Raw genomic sequence first — 22,302 nt, forward strand, 5'->3', positions numbered from 1 at the left:
TGAGTTGCACATCCTCCACTGGTCCACAGTCAGGACAGTTGGGCAACGAGAACTTTTTCATAAGGTGTGAAAATTGTCGATGTAATGGGGTAATGAAATAAATGATTTCGTTTCTTTTTCAAACGAACAATACTTAATGAATATAATTACCAATATAGACTATAAAATTGTAAGTTCCTGCAACATTGGATTAAAAAAATAAGCGTCCGTTATTTTTTCACAGTACATTACTTGCATTATTCTAGAATACCATACGTACACACAAAATATCTAGAATTTCCGTTAGAATAACTAGATAACCACTTTTATTAGTTCTTGAACTAGCGAAGTGCTTAAAACTTCTTCAGTACTTAAATTTTCAATTTGTTACCATTCTTAGTCTTCAAACTGATTACCGTATCGCAATCTCGTGGAGTTATGTGTAGATCTTGGCGTCCCTGACTCGTTACCAGGAGAACAAAATCCATGGTGAGTCTTCTTTGCAGAAGTCAATCCAGTAAGAATAAGTTTAGGCTTTTAGTTTTCATAGAACTTGATAAAAAATGTTTCGCAAAATAATCTTATGTAAAAATCTAACGTGTCAACTCGATTTCGAATTTGATCTCAATTGGTCCAGTCGTTTGAGCGTGATAAACTGACAAACAGTCATCCATAGAAACTTTAGCTTAAATAACATTAGGAAGGAAATACTCGCATTTGCCGCATTACGTAGCTAAGTATATTTGTCAATGTGTATTGAAGCACACAGTCGGAATAATTAAAGTGATCCTATCTAAATGTTCATTAGTCGCTGACAATGTGCGTATGCCGGTAATTGGTGTAATAGACTATTTCTATGCTAATTGATACGGACTGGGAGAAAAGCGGAACGCAACCCTTTTAGGTATGAAAAGATAGTTTTTGTATTGAACTTCGGAGGATAATATTATGAACATCATAACCACGTTTTGAGCTTTTGAGAATCATAATAACAAGAGAATGCTAGGTAGTCCACGTTATACCTTGAATATTGGTATCTCATTTGCCTGAAACTGTAAACCAGTTTTCAGTTTGGGGTTAAAAGCATTCATGCCAAAACAAACATCGTTTTATGGTAGTTGAAATTTCTACTCGATTCCGCACAGCAAACACTAACATATTGAAACTGTCATATAAGCTTGTATTGCATAGGTAACACCCACTGGGGACAATATGGGCTCTGTTCCGATATTCTAATTAATGCTACAGGTTATTATTATTGCGTAGCATCAAACCACATTGTAATGAAAATTCCTAAACGGTTATTGTTTGTTACAGTGTTATCAATTTGCAGTAAGATACGTGTTTGAATAAACTTGTACATGCCTGTAATAAATTAAAATGTAACAGTTTTCTACCTAATCTTAAAAAACGAAGTAAATAATAGCTACAAAAAATGTGCTTACAAAGTGCCATTGTGGGCCGCTTTCGGGTTTTTTCCCACATTATTTTGTTTTAAAGGAAACCTTTTTTATCGGGTTTTAGTCCTCCATACAAACCCACCGTGTAACTTGTGTAATCAACAATGGTCACGAATGAAACATCAGCGCGTCGAGAAGACTTTGTAAACTGTTTCAGAAATCGCAAAAAGAAATACAAAAAGGAAAAACAGAAATCTAAAAGCATTTCTCTCGGATTGGTTTTAACTCCAAATAGATATAAACTACTATCTAGATATATGTCCGAAAGAATGTTGCTATCCTTCAGTAATTGGATTAAGGACTTCTGGAGAATAACGGCAAGATAGCGAGCGCTCATATCCATCTAAGACTCGACTTCAAGTGCGCTCATGCAGCTTTGAAAATGGTAAGAAGATGAGTAGAACCTTATGTCGTAAAAGGGATATATCTGCATCATTATTATAACTTGTTTATCCCAAGCATAACGAAAATCAACTAGGGAAATTGTAATAGGTACCATAACTTTCCGAATGGAATGGATGTGATGTTTAGATAGGTATGTACTTATTTCATGATTGCTCACTTAAGAAAGGTCAAAAATATATTTAGAGGTCGACGTAAATTAATAAAGTACGTAACTGTTGAGGATTGTTGGTTATCTACAACTTAAGCTCAGATATCAATGAAGCGAGATATTCGATAGTCGAGATGTTTTAGGACCAGAACTCCTTATAGATAGAGGAAAACTTAGTCCAGACCTTTGTAAATTGACCTTTCTTTAGGCTAGTATAAGAACTTGAAAGTTGAAAATACTTAGTTGGTTTAGTTTTAGTTCTGAAGATGTAATTTATTTTCTCTTCTTTTTTTATTCCAGTGAAGGAATTACAGGCAATCAACGTTTATTAAATGCCGGCACCGTGTCATAAGTTTGCGAGCGTGGTTTTGTGATTGCTTTAGCTTTGACTTACAATCCGAGAAAGGGGTTAACATTATTCGATTATGAAATTCAATTCTCAGAAGCAGTCTGTGGTTTCAAAATTTGCTCGGTAAATGGCAATGGGTTCGCCCGCGATTACCCGTCCAAATGAAGGGTAGGTTATATTGCACTGAACTTATATAATAGGTAAACCTTATCATTTCATTTGGAGTATATTATATGTATATAAGCACGTGTTAAGTCCTTCATCACGAATTCTTTACAATTTATACATATCTATACTATAAGTAAGCGAAATTCGGGAGCGCTCCAGTCGAGAATCCGCCGCTACCTCAGCTGGTGATTAAACTAATCCTGTTTTGTAAGAAGCTAATCGGTCAATCCCGATAAGTACGAGTGAGTAAACCGTTACATCTAATATATAAAATTACCGTACTCCTTCGAAACGGCTTTACCGATTTTTACCAAATTATACATGCATATTAAGTAGGTCCGAGAATCGGTTACTAGGTATCTATTTTTCATAACCCTAAGTGATAAGGGTTGTCCACCCTTAATATTTTGTCTCCACCGTGACATCGACTGTTAGGCGGTACGTAGTTCGCCGGGATAGCTAGTCATTTAATTATAGTAGGTAAAAGGGTTATTAAAAAAGTACAGTACCGTAAAACAGGTGCTCAAGTGTTGCTCTTTTCGTCTCATAGCTACAAAATCCACAATCCAAACTGCTATTCAATTAGTCTGTTACACGTTGATGTTGTGTTTATCTTTAAGACGGCACCTCGCATGAATATGCGCAAACGTAAGTGTGTTTGGTTTTGTCAGTTCGATATTTGCCACAGGGGACTGGTGTGCACAACCTAATCCTTCTTAAGCTCATGTGAGCACGGCGCCAAACTCCACAACTGTATTCCCGGGATTTTTAGCCGCCACCCGGGCCACGCGAAACTTAGCTGACACCCCAAATGTATCGGTACTGAATCGAGTCTAAATGTTAAAGTTCATTGATTTATATATGTAGATATGTGTAGGTGTAGTGAAGGTACTTACATGTGGGTTTAGTGGGTATAGTAGAAAAATATATCATTTAAAATCTGTTATTATCATTTAGTGCGTATTTTTAATTTTAAGTACAAAATCAATGTATTTAATCTTACATAGCATATTAGATAAAGAAAAGTAAGAAACATAAACATAATCCTTGTTTTGAATAGGAAAGTCTTAGAAATTCCCTATTAATAGATATTTAATTAAAGACGTTTGATTCTATTTTATTTTTAAAGCTTAAAGGTTTAAATTTATTGATTTTTTCGCCGATCGCTCTCAATATTATAAAACTGCGCAATTGATTCAACATTTCGAAAGTAAAGCTAGGTCTGGATTAAAAAAAAGTGTCGTTTATAAAACCTTATTTTTAAGATAGTCTACACACTTGTCGATAAAATAAAATAAAACCTACTTAAATCTTAATGATATGACAAGAGCTAAGTACTTGGAAAGAAAATATAGTAATTACAGATTGTTTATTCATTAAAAGTTTTTAAAAACCACTGACGAGACTATGAAATATAAACCTAAAACAATGTAATAATTCTGTTGAACTACTGAGAAGGTAATATTCCGTTCATAAATAAATCAAATTAAATTTAGTTGAAAACTGTCAGAAAGCCAATTTAACTTGTTTTGAAATGCTAATACTTATATAGACATGTGACAAACAACAAGTCGGAATACAATATCGTACCTACTTACTAAATAGAATATATTGTAGGTATAATTTATATTAAACTAAATTTTGTTACTGTTTTTCAATTGGCCAATTACTTTTCAAAGACGTATTTTGTTTAAATAAGTTATTCAATAATAATACTGACCAGGCAAATCGTTTGCTTGAAAAAACGCAATCTTAATATCAATAAAAATAATTCATAATAGTAAATAATTTAGGTGAAAACGTAGTCCAACATACGAAGAGCTACGACTGACGGACGAGATATTGTAGCCCAACGTGGGACCTAGATAAAGTGCCTGCCTCACGGCGCAGATACTTGCTAAATATATTTGCTGAACCGTAGCTATTAATAATATCACCTGTCATACCTTTATTGAGCCTCGAACATCATAGTTTCAGCTGTACAACGTTCCAAAAATATCGATTCACGACGAATCCAGCATGTCGGCCGCCCTCTAGGGCAGACGGCTTCTCTCGCTCTACGTACACATAGGACACAACACGTCAAGCGAGATATCAAAACGGTTTCCCGCCACTAGTATTTTAACACATTAAACAGCCATTGCAGTTGTTTTAGCTCACAGAGTCCGAACATAACAAAGTAAGCACTGTTTTTTTGTTTTTATAGGTTTTTGACTTAAGATATTACAGGAAAATGGACTAAAAGTTTCATTATGCCGTTAAATTTTGAGGCGGACACCGTACCGACCTCCCACGCTCGCTCGACCCGACTGACTGAATTTCCCACATTTCCCGGCGCAAGCCTTCACCCCTTGTAATCGAGCACGTTCGCGAAGATATAGTAGCTGAAATCTAGATGTACCTACGTATTGTTTTATTATCTACTGTTCCAATAATATTAAATTCGATTATGTAACGATTTCTGACTTCAATCCAGAATACTATGTCGGTATTTTGGTTATCTAAAACAAATAATACGGTTAAAGATTTTTATGCAGATAAGATAGATATAGGTGGTTCGTTTTTTACAAAACCTTTAATTAGCATGTTAGTGGGTAGTATATTTGTGGCCTTTTAACATTATTGTAACGTAGACTGACGACACCGCTAGTAAATTCTATGCTATATTCGTCTGAAGAAAAGTAATATGGTTATACTAGATACTACAGCGATAATACAAACGAAGTAAGTTGCAAATCATTTAATGTGATTAAAATAACTGAAAAAAATCAACTGCTTTAAATTAAAATTACACTTTAGTTTAGAGTTAAATCGTTGTTTGCAACGAAACTTAAAACATTGAAATGTTCATCGTGTATAGTCTCTGGAGAGTATCAATAAAACTAGGTATGTAATGAAAATATACTTTTTTAGAAAGCTAATTGAGATTAGATATCGCTAGATTTTTACGTGATGGTTTGAGGATATTAATTTTATTAACAAAATAAACTATTTTCACCCTGGTTTAAATAAAGTCTATCTTGTTTTGTTATCTGTAGACTGTCAATGTCAACTGTCAAACATAAGAATAATAATATCAAATGGTGAATTATGGAATAACAATACACAAAACTTATGGTGACGGCTTAAATTTAATCTTTATAATTTGATAATTTCTGTATAACAACATAGTAAATTGGACTGGCATTACTTTTATGCTGTCCAGTATAACTTATTCAAAAGTTTGATCGAATAAAATGGCGCAAGCTGAAGACACCGAACTTCGAGACTTGGTTATCGATGCTCTAGAGAGAAATGGATCGCTGGCGAAAATACGAGCGTTGCTAAGGGCTAATATTTTTTTAGCTTTCGAAGACGAATGTGAAAACCTGAAACAGAACTTGAATTTAGATAACGTGCTCAAGTTACCAGAAGGACTGCTGGCACTATCAGTGATTCATGAATTTTTAGAATTCTGCCGTTTGAAAAACACTTTATTTGTCTACATGTCAGAGTCGCGTCAAGGTAACGAATACCATTATGAAGGGAAGAAAAAACTGGCCGAAAAGCTGAATTTTAACAAGTGTGATATGAAAGAACCTATTCTACTGACATTGATTAAAAATATGTTAAAGCCTCACCAAAAGAAATTTGATTCAAATGTTAACTCGAACTTTTCAAATCATGATACATGTGATGAAAAGAATTACAGGGAAGATGAGAATTGTACTTACATACTCCATGAAGACTCTCAAAGCAGTGCCACAAGTATGTCACAGTCTGACAACTCCTCTGATGAAAAGAACAAGCTCCACTTACGCCTCCAGTTGGATAACTCAGACACAGACACTTCAAGTGACTCGGCTCGTGATAAAACTAATTCTGAGTATATTCCTGGAGATCATATACTTGAGATGAATGAAAAAAGCATTCAAGATAATGTAATTCCTGAAAAGTCCATTGCTAGTGCTAACATAAGGGAACAAAACAAACAAACTCCTCGTGATACTCCAGGAAGTGGGACCTCCATGGTATTAAATGAACTTAAGTTAACTACTAGTAGTAGTGATTCTACCTCATATATAGATATAAAACCTTTTAACTCTCTTGATGAAAAGTTGCTCAATACAGCTGGCTTGCCCCCTGTTAATATAAATGTGAAGGACCAAGCAAAAACTAATGTTGCTCCTGTTACTAATGTGAAAGCTGACCAATTATCTCCAAAATCTCTGACTGTAAGTAATATGTCTGCAGCATCTATGAAAGAAAGTGAGAACAAGATTGTAAAAGAGAATCAAAAGAACTCACTAAGCATGCAGGAATCTGCTAAATCTGAAGGTGATACAGCTGACTTTAGTTATGGTGATGATTTTTCACCATCACCAGTATCTAAATATAAAGATGTACCAGACAAGCAACACAAGTCATCAGAATCTATTCAAGAAAAATCTGATAAGAGTGTAATAAAGAATATTTCAGTAGAAAGTCCACATCAAACATCTCAGAGTTCTCAAAGTTCAGTTTCAATATCTGATGTTGCTGATCTGATTAGTGAAAAAAGTTTAAGTCTATCACATAATAAATCAAGACTTTCTGAAAGTATTCACTCTAAAGGAAGAGATGAACGAAAACAGTCTAAAGTACACAGTGATGACTCAGGAGACTTTACAGAGTCTCCCGTCCCCTCATTGTCCAATTTAAGTCTTGATATCCATAGTGATTGATACATTTTTAGTAGTCATATCCTTTGCTGTCCTAATAAATTAGGTATTATAAGTAAAGCAATAATACTTTAAAAATACAAAGTAAGTTCCTTGAACTAGATGCATTTTTTTAGAATGATTATTTGGGAATAGTTTCTAATGCTGCTGGATATGTATGTACAAATTTACCATGGAGCCTTAAAATAGAAGTAATTGTATTTTGGAAAAATATTGTTGAAGATTTGCAACCGTTGAAATAGAAACCAGTTTCTTGAAACATATATTTACAAAAAAAATAAACAAAATCATAATTTTCTGTATATTTGTATTGTGATAATCTAATTTCTCGTATTACAGCTGTCATGTTTGTAGGCTGTAGTTAGATTTATATGTATATGATAGCTAAATTTTGTGCATTGCTTTGTGTGCATGCAACAGCCAGTGAAAGTTTCTTAAGTTGGGTATTATAGTTTGTAAATGAATCTACTTGTGCTGGATTCCAGAAAGCATTAAAATACTTTTAGCCTTCTTTTGCAAATATTTTGATATGTTCATTGCCAGATTTTAAAAAAACTCACAAGGCCTTTTTTGATTTAATAGGTTTATTAACGATTTTAGATTCACAGGGTTTTTTAATTTTTATGGAATGCAGTCAAGCTATGTTCATAATTAATGTTAATATTAGCTAAATTAGGCATTTAATTACCTATACTGGTATAGTCATTCTTATTTGTTTTTATACCAGCTATCCTGAGTGCCACTGCCTTTTAAAACTTGTTAGTGTTAAAAAAGCGAATCATTCCTTGCTACCATTGAAATGTCAGTGACAGATACTGCTTTGTTAAAATGGTTGTGCCTTATTTATATCGGATTCACCAAGTAACGCGATTGTTCCTTTTAGTACTCAATAACTGATGATTCTAGTCCTAAATGAAATAAAACTGGTTCCGTCCAAATTGCTCCATTATCATGTCTGTTTCTGGCGTAGGTTATTTATAAAACTATGCTGTAACTATCTGTGTACTTTAAATATAAATGTAACTATGTATATTTGTTTGTATTTATGAACCCATTTTGTAGGAGGTTAGCCTTAATATTAGTTTAAATGAAACATCAAATTTTTATAATCAATTTTATTTCACATTTTCTGTAAAGCATAGATTGTAGATATCACGTTTCATTTATGCACACGAGTCAATCCATACCGAACACTGTAACACAGTTGTTACGCTTCTCTATACAAAAGTAACGCTGTTTATGACAATAGATAGCGGTTAGTGTAATCGCATACAAAATGAAAAATATATTATTAAACATATTTACACTTAAATGTTTATTAGGTACATGATTTTTATATGAAAATGGTATAAAAATTACACTTTCATATATTACATACATGCTTCAGTAATACAAATGCGGTCCGTATCCTAACTTTGAAAAAATATAACAATAGTAAAAGCGACAATGCTTCATATAAACAGTTATAATTCTAATATTGTAATTACGTCTTAAAAAATGGAAAATTATCGCTCCAGGCACTGTTATTGATTTCTTATTCACTTACGAGCGGCAATTATTTTAATCTTGAATGTTAAAGAAAAGAATACAGACTTAGGTACAGAAAGGTCTACGACTCATGCCAGATATTTGCTAGTCTACACAAATATTGCAGAGTAAAATCCTTTCGAAAAATTATATGAAAACATAAATATCGCTAAGTATTATAATTTTGCGATAAATTATACAAAAAAAAAATCAACTAGAAATAATAAAGAATTGCAACTAAATTAACACTTAGAATAAGTAAAAATAAATATCAATAATGTACATATGGCAAATATTTGGCTTTATATATCATATAATCCACATGTAAGGAACGTCAGTTTAGTTCACACCTTCACTGCATGGAATTACTGCCGGTATTACCTTATTTCAACCACAATACGTAGTGTTGAAGAGCAATATCACAGAATACCAGCGGGTCGTATAAAATCCTAGTGTATAATGACGTCACAACACAGTCGGGACGTGTCACTATTAAAGCTCGTTGCCCATAGAGCTGTCGTGAGTGAGATTCGAGTCCATGCTTGCGTTGTCAGAGTCCTGACTTTGGTTTCCGCTGTAGTTCGCCGCTTCTTGGAGTCGCATCAGCATGTTCAGCTGTAACAGGTAAGCAATTGAATGAATATACTGTTTGATGAAGCCAAATATGAAAATAGGATGGTAGTAAGTAGATATAGAATTCCTTACCAAAGGATCCTGATTGTTGTTTGTATTAGAATCTTGATTTGATTCTTCAATCCCGATATCCTCCACTGTTATTGCTCTTAGAGTCTGCAAATAATAAAAACGGGGTTAATGAGAAGCCAGCATTATAATTTGTTCCTTATTCTTTCAAGAGTAAACCATTCCCTTCCTCCTTCTGTTTTAAGAAGAAAGTACTGAACCATATACATAGTATAATGAACCAAGTGTGTCCTTTTTTCCTTGGACTATGTTTTTGAAGTCCAGTAACGTACATGCGAATGATTGGGTTCCCTCCAGGGATACGAGGACTTGATATGCTGCAGCGGGTCGACGGCAGCGTGTCGGCGGCGGCCGTACAGCGCGATGCCCTCGCGGACCGCCTCCGACGCGTACGGCACGATGCTGTAGTTCCATACGTCAGCGAACCACGCCTGGGAACAAATGTTAAGTATTATTAGTTTTTTTTACCTAGTTCAAATACCTACTGGTTACCTTTTAGATTCTTATTAAAGATACATTTTTATAAAATTAAATAACTCTTCAGTAGGTCAGTGGTGTTATGGTAACTGGTAACAAAATAGACGTGACACCAAAAAGTAAAACGTACAGGAACTATTCCTGTAGGTCCTTTATACATCTGATTGTTATTGTCAATAGTACCAGCAAGCTGGTCAAAGTCCTCTATTATTTTCCTAGTGAAATTTTATCTACAGTTCATCGTAGGTGGGTCAATCGCAAGAAACGATTGCGGTTTTATCTTGTTTCTGATTTCTGATAGATAACTGTCTAGACATTGCTTTTATATCAAAAACACTTTATAAATGCTACTTGGTTTTAAACTGATTGCTTTTACAATTTAAATAGATAGTATCTAAATATTAAAATTTTGAAGAATTATAACAGAAATACAGTATATTATTAGATACTCGCCAAAATTGAGAAATGACAATTTTCTCATTTTCTCTCGATTTCGGAATTTATACCTAATTGGTGTTCTAAATACAAAGTCTCCGCACTAATTTCCTCTTAAGTACACCTTTTGATACTTTCCGATACTGCTCACAGCATAAGGATGATGTGATTTTTAGAATGAAAAGTAATATGTCCATGTGCTTACCTGACTAGCCTCCAAGTCCATGGGGCAGGCGAGGAAGAGCCTGGGTCCGACGGTGACGTCGCTGGAGGAGTGCGCCTCGAGGAAGGCGTTGAGCGCGGCCCACACGCCCGGGAGCCACTCCAGCACCGCCGCCAGCGCGGGCTCGCGCCGCCCCAGACGCAGCTCCAGCGTGAACAGCTTGCGTCGGAGGTACCTGGGGACGATGGTACAAGTTAATCATATTGGCCAACTGATGCCTGTAGACTTTTCACAAATAATAAATGTAATTGATAAAACGCCTTCACAGACTTAGTTATACAAAATGGTAGAATCAGACAAGAAAGTAATGAACTGAACATTAAGCTGAAATTGGTTGTTCAGCTCCTTCTTCAATATTGCCGTCAAGCAAGTTTTAGAAATGAGGCTTGTGATGTTAAAGTTCTTTTGTGTTTTTTTTATAATATGTCAATACTAGCTTTATTGCATTTTTCTTGAGTTCACATGTCTTGTAACTAAATCTGAAAACGAGCATCGTTGGTAGACTTACCTAGCTAAGAATCCCTTGACGGGCTCCATGTGGTTGGCTGTGAGCAGCCACCTGAAGTTGTGATGGAGCTGCAAGTTCGTTGTGTTGCACGTAGCTTGGGACATTGTACCTGTTCATAAAAAAAATGACAAGTATAATAATTATAAGAAATAGTTCAAGTACAGCATAATTTCCCCGTTCTTCAATAGTAAACACTGCCTATTGAATAAGTACTTGCAAAGGCGTTCCATAAACGGTGTTACAGGAAAGAGAATTCTATAATTCTTTCCCACGATACTTTTAGTTCGGCGAATGCTATAAGTAACTACTACTTACTTATGCCGTTATTTCTAACTACACATGTACATAATTGATATGACATGTGTTCAATAATCTTCCCGGTTCTACCTAATAATAATAATAATAACTAGGCCTACCTATTTAAGGATGTATTAATAATCATTGAATGACATAATTCAACCGTTAAAGGACATGCTACTGAGTAAGTTATTATGAATTGTAAAAATTATAACTGGACATGTAATGTCGTAAGACTTATAAAAAACAGTTTTCAAAACGATTTGATTTTAAGTGTAAAGTAAAAATAACACTCCAGCCATATACATAGTTTTAATTTTAAACTAAATCAAATAAATACCTATATCTTATACAACTTCCACACATTTTTCTTTGGGCTTAAGCGGTGACGGCGGTAAGAGTTGTAAAAACTTGAATGGCATAGGAAAAATAAGGATGCTATGTCTTTTTGAGTCAACAATTCTGTCCAAAAGATGCAGGGGAAAAAATACGCTTATTTAATAATAAAAAATAGAGACGATTTTGAGAAGAAATAGATCAAACAACTAGTTGAAAAGGGTATATATTTTCAGAGTATACTGTTCAACTCTAAAAATGGCCTCTTTTAGACATAAACCGGGATAAATGAAAGCAGAGAAGGGAGGCCTTTTCCCTGAAGTGGAGCACTAATATTAATTGTTTAACAAGAGGTATAGTGTAGGCACTGACCGATGATGACGGGCATGTTCCTGTTGTCGGGCGGCAGCAGGCCGGCGAAGGCGTCCCCGAGCGCGGAGGCGTGCTGCAGGTTGTCGAGGATGACGACGGAGGGCAGCGCCGCCTCCTCGCCCGCCGCCGCCGCGCCGCACTGCTCCGCGATGTTCGCCAGGTACGCGCGCAGCTCGTTGCATGACTTGCGGTCCACGCTGATAATATACGGACTTAGTTGTCGTACATACAGTATTTACACTATGGTTATAGTCGGTAGATCCGTAATATTACATTTTAAATAGCAATTTTCAGATGCATCTCGTTGGATCTGGTTTTGGTGGTGATTTTTTACGATTGTAGAGAAAAAATAGAGTGAATTTTAAAAATGTTGCTGCTCTCATATTTTTAATATTTTTACAATATGACAGGAGGTCTCAACAACAGTACTGCTCCCTTACCAGATTATTTATTTGGTTTTACTATCATACTCATATTTTTGTCAAGAATTACAAGTCAAGTCTGAATAATATCCTGGGAATCAGCACATACTTTTTCTGCTTACTTTACTCTCAGACTAGTAAGACTTACTTGAAGGTCGCGACGGCTTCCGCAGGGTTTCCTCTACGTTGCGTTTTCTGAACATAGAACTCAGCTAGTTTTGCTGCCAGGTACGACTTGCCGGTGCCGCTCGGTCCGCACAGAATTATACGCCGGTGTTCCGATAGCAGGGAAACGTATCTGTTGATCAATAACGTAATGTGATACTGACGTCGTACTAAGTACGCATTGTTAGCAAAGACGGCGGAAACACACTCACCTATATACAATATTTTTTGGTATAAGACTATCGAACGCCAAGCTTCCGACTCCTTCCAGGCAGATGTACAGCGTATTGACAGTGCCAATAATGTAACCACAAGGTAATAACTCAGGGAAACCTATTTCAGGACCCCGCGTTGCTTCCCCTAAGTGATACGATGTTATTGAATCAGTGTTCAAACCGAGATTCGTTCCCAAGTCTATTCTAGACAAGTAATCTTTAAAAGTCTTCCTAACTATATAATCTAAGTTCTGCCAAGTAGTCTTGCCAGAAATATAAGTGTAAGCTATGGTGAATTCATTACAGTTTATTGTCGAATCACTATTATAAACATTCTTATATGAATTACTGTGCGTAGATTTATTGCTTTTAAGGCTATTCGTGTTTGACTTATTTATTTGTGTGTAGTCTTGTGTCTCGGTTTCGGGGCTTCGGTTTTGCGATAGCCGCGGCGAGTCGAAACTGGATTGCTTCTCGAAATGGTTGTTGTACGCGCTCGCCGATTGCTTAGCGTAGAATCTGCATTCAGACTCTGTAAGCGTATCCTGAACTTCTTCAAAATATCTTTGGAATGTCTCAGGTTGTCCTAAATATACTGCTATAGCTATCTTTTTCCCGTCAGTCGTGTCTCCTTGACTATCGGCAACACCTGTTAAACAAAAACAGAAAGTCATAAAAACGAACCCTTCTAACTCCGAAATAAACAGAAACTTTTCGAATAAAACTTACCGATATCAGAATAGCTTTCCCCTATCGCGAGTTCTCGGCTCTTCGGCGGGGGCAACACGCTGTTTATGTCGTAGTCGCCACTCAGTCGATCGGTTGTATTGAGTCCGTTCGCGAATAAATCACTGCTGCCATTCAGTGCCCCTAATAGCGTCTCGCTGTTTTCATTAAGCTCGCATGCGGCCTTATTGCCGTATATGGGCTCGCCCAAGCTAGATTTAGGCGAGCCTTTTTTGGAGAAATCCATGGTTGGGGTCGACGACATACAGTTGAAGTCTAGGTCTAAAGGTTGTGAATGCATGTCTAGTGTCGCCTGAAAGAGAAAGTTTTTCATTGTATTCGGGACATTCGAAACATCAATCAGTTTCAGTTAGTTTGATTGTATTCGTAAGTTCCACATCCCGTTAGGAAATGTCCAAATCATAATGTTCCACAAATTTTAAACGCTACGCTGCATTCCGACAGCTGCTATCTACGAAATTGTGATTGGCATACATTTCCGTGTGCAGTCGTGTGAAAATACATAAACGATGTCATTAGCGTCATTATAGTAATAGTGCATAATTATAATAATAGTAGCTGGGAGGTGTAAGTTCATGTTTATCGTTTTCCTATCATTTCTTTGAAGATGCTTAATGGGATATTAATTGGTATTACTTGCACTTGGGAAAGCAATTTGTCATTTGAAATATTTCTTTCTTTCGTCTACCATGATTGTATACTTGATATATATATTTACTGGCTTTATTTTTAATATTCATGATTCTGACACCTGTAGTCGTCTGGCACTTAAAAAAACAAATGTAGGTACGTTTGTTTACCTGATGCATGGTAGCCTGGTCGGCGAGACTAAACCGTCTCGGGTCTTCGACAGCCGACCCGCCGGTCCCCAGCGAGCTCTGACTGCCCGCCAAGGAGCGTGACGTCACCAACCGTTGTAAACGCTCATTGTTCTGTTTTAGGTTCAACATCTCGTTCTGGAAGTGTACCTTTATTTGAGAAGGACATTTCAACGTGTTCATATAATTCATTTGAATTAAAATACGTTATGTTAGCTTGTTTTTATTTCTTAAACGTAATATCACGTCATACAGGTACTGTTGTTTCGTTAAAAAACACCCGGAATCGGACTAAAAAACTAAGTAGGTGAAACGAAGACAGTATATTATCGACTATTAAACTCAGTACTGCATAACGTGCGTCATTTACACAATGGACTACTAACTAGTTCGGCGCGATCCCCCAATGCTACCGTCTCTGCTATAATTGCGTACATTAACTCTCCCATGGGCTTGGTACCATTATAGTTTACGATATCAATCTAAATGATTTAGCGTTTTAAGTTCTTGTTACCGGATAGCTTTTACAATATTAAGTAATCGTTTCAATGTACTTACCCTCATTTTTATGACGGTGTCTTTAAGACTTTCAAGTTGATGGGCTGAGCTTAAAGCCTCTAACCGGATATCTGTTAGCACCAAATCCTTTTCTCGTAATTGCCTCTTCAACTCATCAACTAAACCAGAATCATCTGGTTTATCTGGAAATTAAAGTGGTAGCGTAAGCCACGGATAGTAATTAACTAATAATTACGACGTTAAGTTTGATTCGAATGCATTTATGATAAGTTTAAAGCTCTAAAATATTGTAGCACCGAGCACTAGTACAAGAAAAAATAATTAATTTCCTATTTCTAATGGGCCATAAAAATAATCAGTGTAGAATACATTCGGTTACTATCGGCAGTTGTCATGTTAAGTGTTTACAAGAATGGATGTACGAAAGCTAGGGTTAAATGTGATGCCACTCATGCAGGCACACAACAAGTCATCGTAGAACATTATAAAGTGAATACTAATGCGTTGTAATGGAAACTAAGAAAGTGTGCGTAACGGCTCGCTATGGTAATAAGTATGTAAAAATATATAAAAGTAAATATGAATTGACTACATTGTTTTGTCTCGGCTAGTAAGTGCACTTTCTCTGAGCTGTCCATTGTTTGCGGAGGCTGCAATTTGTTGTATATTTTATTATCTCACCTTTGGTCTGGTCTTCCGTCTTGGCCGGCGGGCACGGCTTGTCCTTAACGTCGAGCGTCTCGTGCGAGTGCTCGAGACTGTTCTCGTTGCTTCCCTCGCGGATCGTGTGCGGGTCGTCGTAGTGATGGGATCCCGACGAGCTGTCTTGCGACGACAGTTGCCCGAGGGAAGAATGCTTCGCTGTCTTTGATATCTTGGCGTTCCGCGAGAAAGCTTTCGTGAACGATGAGCGGAGCTGTTGTGTAACATCAGGTTTGTTAGTTATTGTTCTTTGATGACTTTGACAGTATGAATACTCAGTGATGGTTTTATATGAATGTTGTGATACAATGATGAAAGACTTTTTATACCTTGTCTAAAGTTAAAATAGGTAGTGACTGAAATTGTGTTATCTATTGTATGATTTGGGTCATATTTGTCTAATCGTGCAAGATGTGTTTTTTCGACTTAAATATTTAAACAGTGGTCTCGTGCGAAGTATCTTCATTTGTTCTTTGAAGAAATCGTAGCTGTAGGTAGGTACATACGTTAAGTAAATATGACCAAGTTCGGCCAGTATTTTCATTTACGAATACATTTTCTTGACTTAATTAAACACTTGTGTCCTGATTGCATACATAATCATGTAATTATAAAGCGTAATTATATTTTATATACTTAGATAATGTTTTAGTTGATGTTTTTATTATAAAATGTGTAACAAGTGATTTTTAATAAAAAAAAGACCGTCATGGAGAAAAACCGATTTGCGACGAAAAAAATTTGGATTACACCCGTGTAAATTATGTATGCGCGTGTCTAGTTGTTCGTTGTAATGCTTAAGAAATCTAACATACAAAAACACACATATGAAAATTAAACTTCTTAAAGCTGACTTACCCATCCCTTCTTTTTATGTTTCTTATCATGGGGAGCAGAGGAGCCGCTGCTGAGGCTGTTGATACTGGAGACGCTGTCTGTAGAGAGGTGCCTCGTGATCGCACCGTTACCGGTATGAGCTGTTCGCTGCGGAGACGACTGCGTTTGACTGCCCGGCTCCTAAACAAGTTAATAAAACCAGTATAGTTTGTTAGCAATGAAATGAATGTTTGCTTCAAGAGTTTATGCTGTTTTTATCACAAATACATAAAGGAAATGGTTGGTGTGCATTTGGACAGAAATGGCGATAAAGCTGCAGGATTTCATGTTGTTCCAATAAACACTTAATAAAATGCACTTTAAGAATCCTATAAAATAAGCACAATAAAAGGGAAACATAAAGAACAAGACCCAGGCAAAGACTGATCTTATAGATCTAGATAATATAGTTGATTATCGACTGAATCCGATAATCAAGTGGTATGATGCGTATCCGCATCCGTATTATTTTTATTCATTTATTAAGTCGTTAGCACGTCGTTAAATTATTACAACTCATTAACACTGACCGGAAATTAATATAATGTTGTATCTAACTATAAGCTCGTAAAGTTATAAAAAAAGACATAAAGAAGTGTGCTAGCTTACGTAATTACTGTGAAAGATGATTTGCTTTGAGAAACATTCTTAAATATTATTTAATTAAACATCAATAATATTTGGTACAACAACGGTTCTTGTAAGTTATAATTTATTAATTTAAAACTTTTTCCTAATCAGAAGCGCAGATGTTTAAGGTCTAAAATGAAGGTGAGTCGTTGTAAAACAAAGCAATCTCGCTATGTAACAAAAATGCGTCCATATTAAAGTATAGAAGCAGCAATAATTACGTAACACCACTTTTAGAACGATCTCGACAGTAATTAGGCCACAAGCCCCTCTCGGCTATATTTATCACTTTCTCTAATTATCAATAAGTTTCACAACATGATAGTAATGTATGCTTGTATCAATTTCAATAGTCAACATTGTATGCCTACATACATAGAGTCCGTCTTAACGAGGCAGTAAGTCACTTGTCTATTCTCGTCTCGTCCCAAATGTAGAACAGGGACGGATCTATTGACGGTCAATTTAATGCTAATGCTATCGTTGCCTTATTTGTTTCTGCTTATTGAACCTCGAACGTCCAGATTCTGATGATTCTCAGAGTGTTTCTACTTAGCCGTGCTATTTCGTACGGTTGACTCAATGCTAATGATGTTGATCTTATTGCGACGCATGCTGGTATAATGTACAATGTGATTGATAGATGACATTGGACAACGTACTAAGTTACAACATTAGAATACGAATGTAAATGAAGATGTTGCAATATTAGAACGCAATGGCTTGTTCAAAGATTTTGTTTTTATAGCGCATACAAGTTAAAAGAAATATTAGGAAAGGCACAAGTCGAGATGAATATTTTTTGATTAATTATTGAAGTCAAGTCTCCGTGTATACCTTTAAAAACGATCGGGTCTCTTCCGATGAAGTTATCCCGTGAAAATAAAGAGATAATAATATAGCTCCAATAACAGCCGAAAAAATTTGCTCGTATTCTACATGGTAAACATAAAGATAAAAATAAATAATGGTCAATATTTACCGGTCCGGTGACATTAACACCGTCTGCCCGAATACCCATGGACTGCATGTGGGCTGTCGTAAGACCCGCCTGAATTGATTGCTTCCTTAGCAGCTCGATCGTTTGACGTAACTCCGTTAGCTCAGAATCCTAAACAAACAAAAAGTATTGAGACACATTCAATGTATACAACAATAAAACATAATTAAAAGAAAGTAATTTGTATCCGTTTGAACCGGTTAGGGCTCCGTCGGTTGTGTGGCTAGTAGTAAGACGACTTCATATACATAATTATTCTCATGCCAAGCTTGGTAGTTCTTTGTTTCGTTAGAACAGAAATCTTTGTATAATTATGTAGATATTCAAATATTCCGTCAAAAATAGTAATTTTATTGAGTCGTTAAATAAATTAAAGGATGTGTGATTTAACGATGGAAACCTCGTTATTTATTACCTTTCTCTCGGCGGTCGCGGTGAGCTGCTGCAGTCGCTGCGTCATGTTGGACAGGCTTTGCTCGAAAGCAGACACCACGTGCGCCTGTAACAAAATACACGTTTCGTTAATTATTTGACACGAAAATATAATTGCGTCCTAAATATAATAAAAATATACTGTTATTTGGATTTGTAATATACGTATTCCAAAAAAGATTTTGAGAGGTGACTCATTCGAAATCTTAAACAAAACGAACGTCGGATTTGAATTTATTTATTTTCACTTTAGACTAAAATAGAACACATTCGCATAAATCTATTAAGTTATACCTTGTTTCCCTCAGTAAGTTGAACATAACTGTAATTTCTATTCACTTTAGTTTGTAATCAGAGGCAACCACAGGCCGACATAGATCTCTCCATAACTTCGGTTAGTTGCAGGGTGAGATTATTATGTATCCAGCCCGACATCCTTAGCTCGATAATGACACCGATTGCTCTCGAGTCGGAAACCGGTTGAATGTGGTACATTGACGACAAAATAATTACTTACGTCACATTTTACCGTAGTTACGTCTAAGTAAATATTGATTATAAACAGTTTATGAACTGCAAAAGTGAGTCATCAAAATAAATTGCTATATAGGAGGGCAACACATTACAGTGGACGTGGGTGTAGCTGGTCACAGGACCCTTTGTTTGCTGCGGAGCGGGAACGCACTTAGTAAAATTAAAACAAGGGTAACGTCCCCGGGCCCCTACTAAATATGACTGTAAACTACAGCACACCTACCTACACAATAAACGTGTACCTTCGCGTAGTTGTAATTATTTAGAAATTCAATAAAAAGCCCATTTCCTTTAGCCTTATATTCAACGTTAATTCAATTTAAATATATCTTTTTAATAGGACTATACACCTGCCGCAACGTATGTTGCTTAGCCAATTACAGTGCCCGAGCGTTATTGATAGATCTCTCCACGAGACACCTTGTACGCGTGCCGAAGTTAACGAGTTAGCATTATTGTGTGCAATTACGGTTTCGTGAAACTCTGAACATCAGAAGAACCTTCACTGATATTTTCTAATTTATATTCTTACTTGAATTGATTACCATTTAATACCAATGAATGTGTTTTATTTAATTAGTAGAATGTTGAAATGCAATATGGTACGAAAATATTGTTTGGAAGGTATAATGTTTTGTCATGGATAATAAAAAGAGTAAAATTTATTTGACATCACAACCAGACCACTTTGTTAATATGGCAAACATACGATGCGATACCATGGAGTAGCTTGTGTAGAAATGAAAACATTTAAATCTACTTTATCGCAACAAAAATAAATCAAAATCGTTATTCTGGTAATGCTAGACTAACAAGACTTTCCAGTAAGTTGACATCCTTTGTGCAAGTAGGTGCGGCAAAATGTTTATTTTAGATCCATGGTACGTACCATAAAAGTATATCGGACAGGTGGAAACTAATTATTAATCAACAGCTGCGGAAACAGCCGCGCTTTAAGAACTTAATGACACGATCAAATAGTTGCTAGTCCTCTGTAAGGAAAGAATTATGTCGAGTGTGCCCGCGAGAGTTTTTACTGTGAAATATTTTATGCATCCGTCTGTCTGTCTTGCAAGAGCTTCCGTAAATGGACATTGAAATTATCTTCTTGTACACGCAGGTGAATGTTACGGTAAGATTAAACAGCTTAGTATTCTAATTTCCAGGCAGATGCCTAGCCCCTTATTAGAAATAATGATCGTAGAAATAGAACTTAATGTTAAATTCCTGCAAAACACTTGACCAGAACGTTATTCTTGTTGCCTTTTATAGAATGATCATACTCCTTAATTTCAATGTACAATCCTATTTTAACTAGTTCACCTATGTAGTCAATAAATTCAACTGTTTACGGAATTGTGCCTGTATAATTAACGAATCGCTGTACGTAGGCAAAAATAAAACATTTACTTATAATGGAAGATAGGTTTCAGGTAATTTAAAAAAAGGAAACACGTTTCGGTTTCGTATCTTTTTCGTGATATGGTCAAGCAAATACAGTTTCACATAATATTTCTAAAAACATACGGAGAGATCGCATCCAATAATACAATACGAGTCAAGTAGGTGTTACCTACATGTTTCTCCTTCATATTTAGGCCCACTCTACATCCCACTGGCTTTACGAGAGATCGGTACAAGACGGGAGATATTATTTGTTCAAGTGCACTCTTCCTTATTCGTTTTGGACGTATCTGGGCTGCAAGTCGGTGTCGACCATAAATTTATATAAACGGTGAACATAATAACGACCAGGCCGTCAAAAATTAAAAAAGGTTATTAAAGGTTTTGTTAGCACAGTTGGCTGTAACGATTAACGTCGTTTTTGAGAAATAATTTATGAGGTATTGACGTTAATAATCTAGAATTCCATTGAATGATTATTTGGATAATCAGCTTTCATTGTGCGGGAATACGAAAACATAAATTGTTGGATTAGAGAGATGATAGCAAGTTTTAAAACAATACGCCTATAAAACAAGTCCTGAGAGAAATGGTATTAAGCGGATACAGTTGCGTTAGGAAAGTGTGCCGTGGTCGCAGTGGCCACCACCTTCGCGGACTTCAGAAGTTGCGACGCGCACGCGCAGGCGTTTGGAAGTGGGAACGATAGTTATCTCACGCTCGATCCCAATGTACTTATACGTGGTTCTATGCCTTGTAACTACTGGAACTAATGCTCGTTAATATTGATGTGTATAGTACGACTCTATTAAAGTTTATTATGTTTTTCCAAGGGTATTCATTCGGTTTTTATACCAGGCATAAATCCTGGTTGATTGTCGTATTATGACGTTCGGTGTAAACAAAAATTATACTAAAGGGTTTTAAATTTTAGGACACTTTTTCCGATCAAAGAGCGTCAATCGACGTCGATTAAAATTCTCAATCTTTTGATGATGTTGATTTAATTAAAAATTTAAAGTGAATGTTGGAAAAGCTGTTACATAAAACTGTAAACATTATTAGAAATTTAACAGATACGTTAAGTCATCCATAGATGGCATCGATTGCTTAAGTTCAAAGGTGTCCCTTGAAACGATTACAATAGTTCGCCATCAGATGCCCACGCTCTCTTGAGTATAATACCGCATTGTTGCAATTCATACGAAATATATTTCATTTTATTACCGGTTAGATAAGGATGCAAATTTAGCCAACCAATAATGAAAATTGAAAACTTAATGTCGAAATGTAAAATTGAGGAATAATAATGAAGTTTAAAATATTTTATTTTAGTTTCGTCTATGTATTAGTATAATGTCTTTGTCTTACCAAATTAAATACACGACGGAACATCATTTTTAGGTGGGAGACATTTTATGCAGTTGTAAAACAAAGAATGTTCTGTTTCGACGTATCGATATCAATTTTAAAAATGTTTTTCTCAATACAGGTTTATGTTGGCAATATAAAATGTTTTTAATTGGATTACACATTTGAAGATCCGTTCGCTGCACAAAACTGAGCTTGCATGATAAGATTTTTTTTCTCGATCGTGGGAAAGTATACTTTTAATGTCCGATGAATGGGATTTGGGAGCGATTAAGTCAACACCTGACCGCCCGTTCAGATGTAATAGTGAACCTTTTGACTAAACCTTCAGTAGTCAGGTAAACTTGTTTTTATAACTTTAATTTATTGTAAAACGCTGAG

At 35.8% G+C, this 22,302-nt stretch overlaps 3 protein-coding genes across 16 annotated transcripts in view; 1 reads left to right on the forward strand and 2 right to left on the reverse strand.

Moving 5' to 3' along the window:
* LOC113492590 (gamma-aminobutyric acid type B receptor subunit 1) overlaps positions 1 to 5,368 on the reverse strand; it is a 132,858-nt gene extending 127,490 nt beyond the window's left edge. Inside the window, exon 1 of the mRNA XM_026870098.1 lies at positions 4,456 to 5,368. The gene's annotated coding sequence lies outside the window, so the exon portion shown is untranslated. The remainder of the gene's footprint in view (positions 1 to 4,455) is intronic.
* Positions 5,369 to 5,568: 200 nt separating this feature from the next.
* Positions 5,569 to 8,237, forward strand: LOC113492593 (dentin sialophosphoprotein-like). The gene has a single exon (XM_026870116.1). The coding sequence runs from the start codon at positions 5,746 to 5,748 to the stop codon at positions 7,210 to 7,212; it is 1,467 nt and encodes a 488-aa protein (XP_026725917.1). The 5' UTR covers positions 5,569 to 5,745; the 3' UTR covers positions 7,213 to 8,237.
* Positions 8,238 to 8,309: 72 nt separating this feature from the next.
* LOC113492592 (protein sickie) overlaps positions 8,310 to 22,302 on the reverse strand; it is a 180,564-nt gene continuing 166,571 nt past the window's right edge. For 11 of the 14 annotated variants that reach the window (XM_026870111.1, XM_026870104.1, XM_026870108.1 and 8 more), the window contains 15 exons: positions 18,596 to 18,679; positions 18,163 to 18,291; positions 16,533 to 16,691; positions 15,654 to 15,888; positions 15,012 to 15,154; positions 14,436 to 14,603; positions 13,618 to 13,927; positions 12,886 to 13,537; positions 12,657 to 12,806; positions 12,087 to 12,283; positions 11,082 to 11,190; positions 10,556 to 10,748; positions 9,711 to 9,869; positions 9,442 to 9,525; positions 8,310 to 9,351 (listed from right to left, as the gene is read on the reverse strand). In XM_026870111.1, the coding sequence (XP_026725912.1) occupies positions 9,229 to 9,351; positions 9,442 to 9,525; positions 9,711 to 9,869; positions 10,556 to 10,748; positions 11,082 to 11,190; positions 12,087 to 12,283; positions 12,657 to 12,806; positions 12,886 to 13,537; positions 13,618 to 13,927; positions 14,436 to 14,603; positions 15,012 to 15,154; positions 15,654 to 15,888; positions 16,533 to 16,691; positions 18,163 to 18,291; positions 18,596 to 18,679 (2,895 nt within the window). In that variant the 3' untranslated portion in view covers positions 8,310 to 9,228. The remainder of the gene's footprint in view (positions 9,352 to 9,441; positions 9,526 to 9,710; positions 9,870 to 10,555; positions 10,749 to 11,081; positions 11,191 to 12,086; positions 12,284 to 12,656; positions 12,807 to 12,885; positions 13,538 to 13,617; positions 13,928 to 14,435; positions 14,604 to 15,011; positions 15,155 to 15,653; positions 15,889 to 16,532; positions 16,692 to 18,162; positions 18,292 to 18,595; positions 18,680 to 22,302) is intronic. The other 3 variants (XM_026870115.1, XM_026870103.1, XM_026870114.1) reach the window with 1 other exon arrangement.

Source organism: Trichoplusia ni, chromosome 4, assembly GCF_003590095.1.
Source record: "Trichoplusia ni isolate ovarian cell line Hi5 chromosome 4, tn1, whole genome shotgun sequence".
Lineage (NCBI taxonomy): Eukaryota > Metazoa > Arthropoda > Insecta > Lepidoptera > Noctuidae > Trichoplusia > Trichoplusia ni.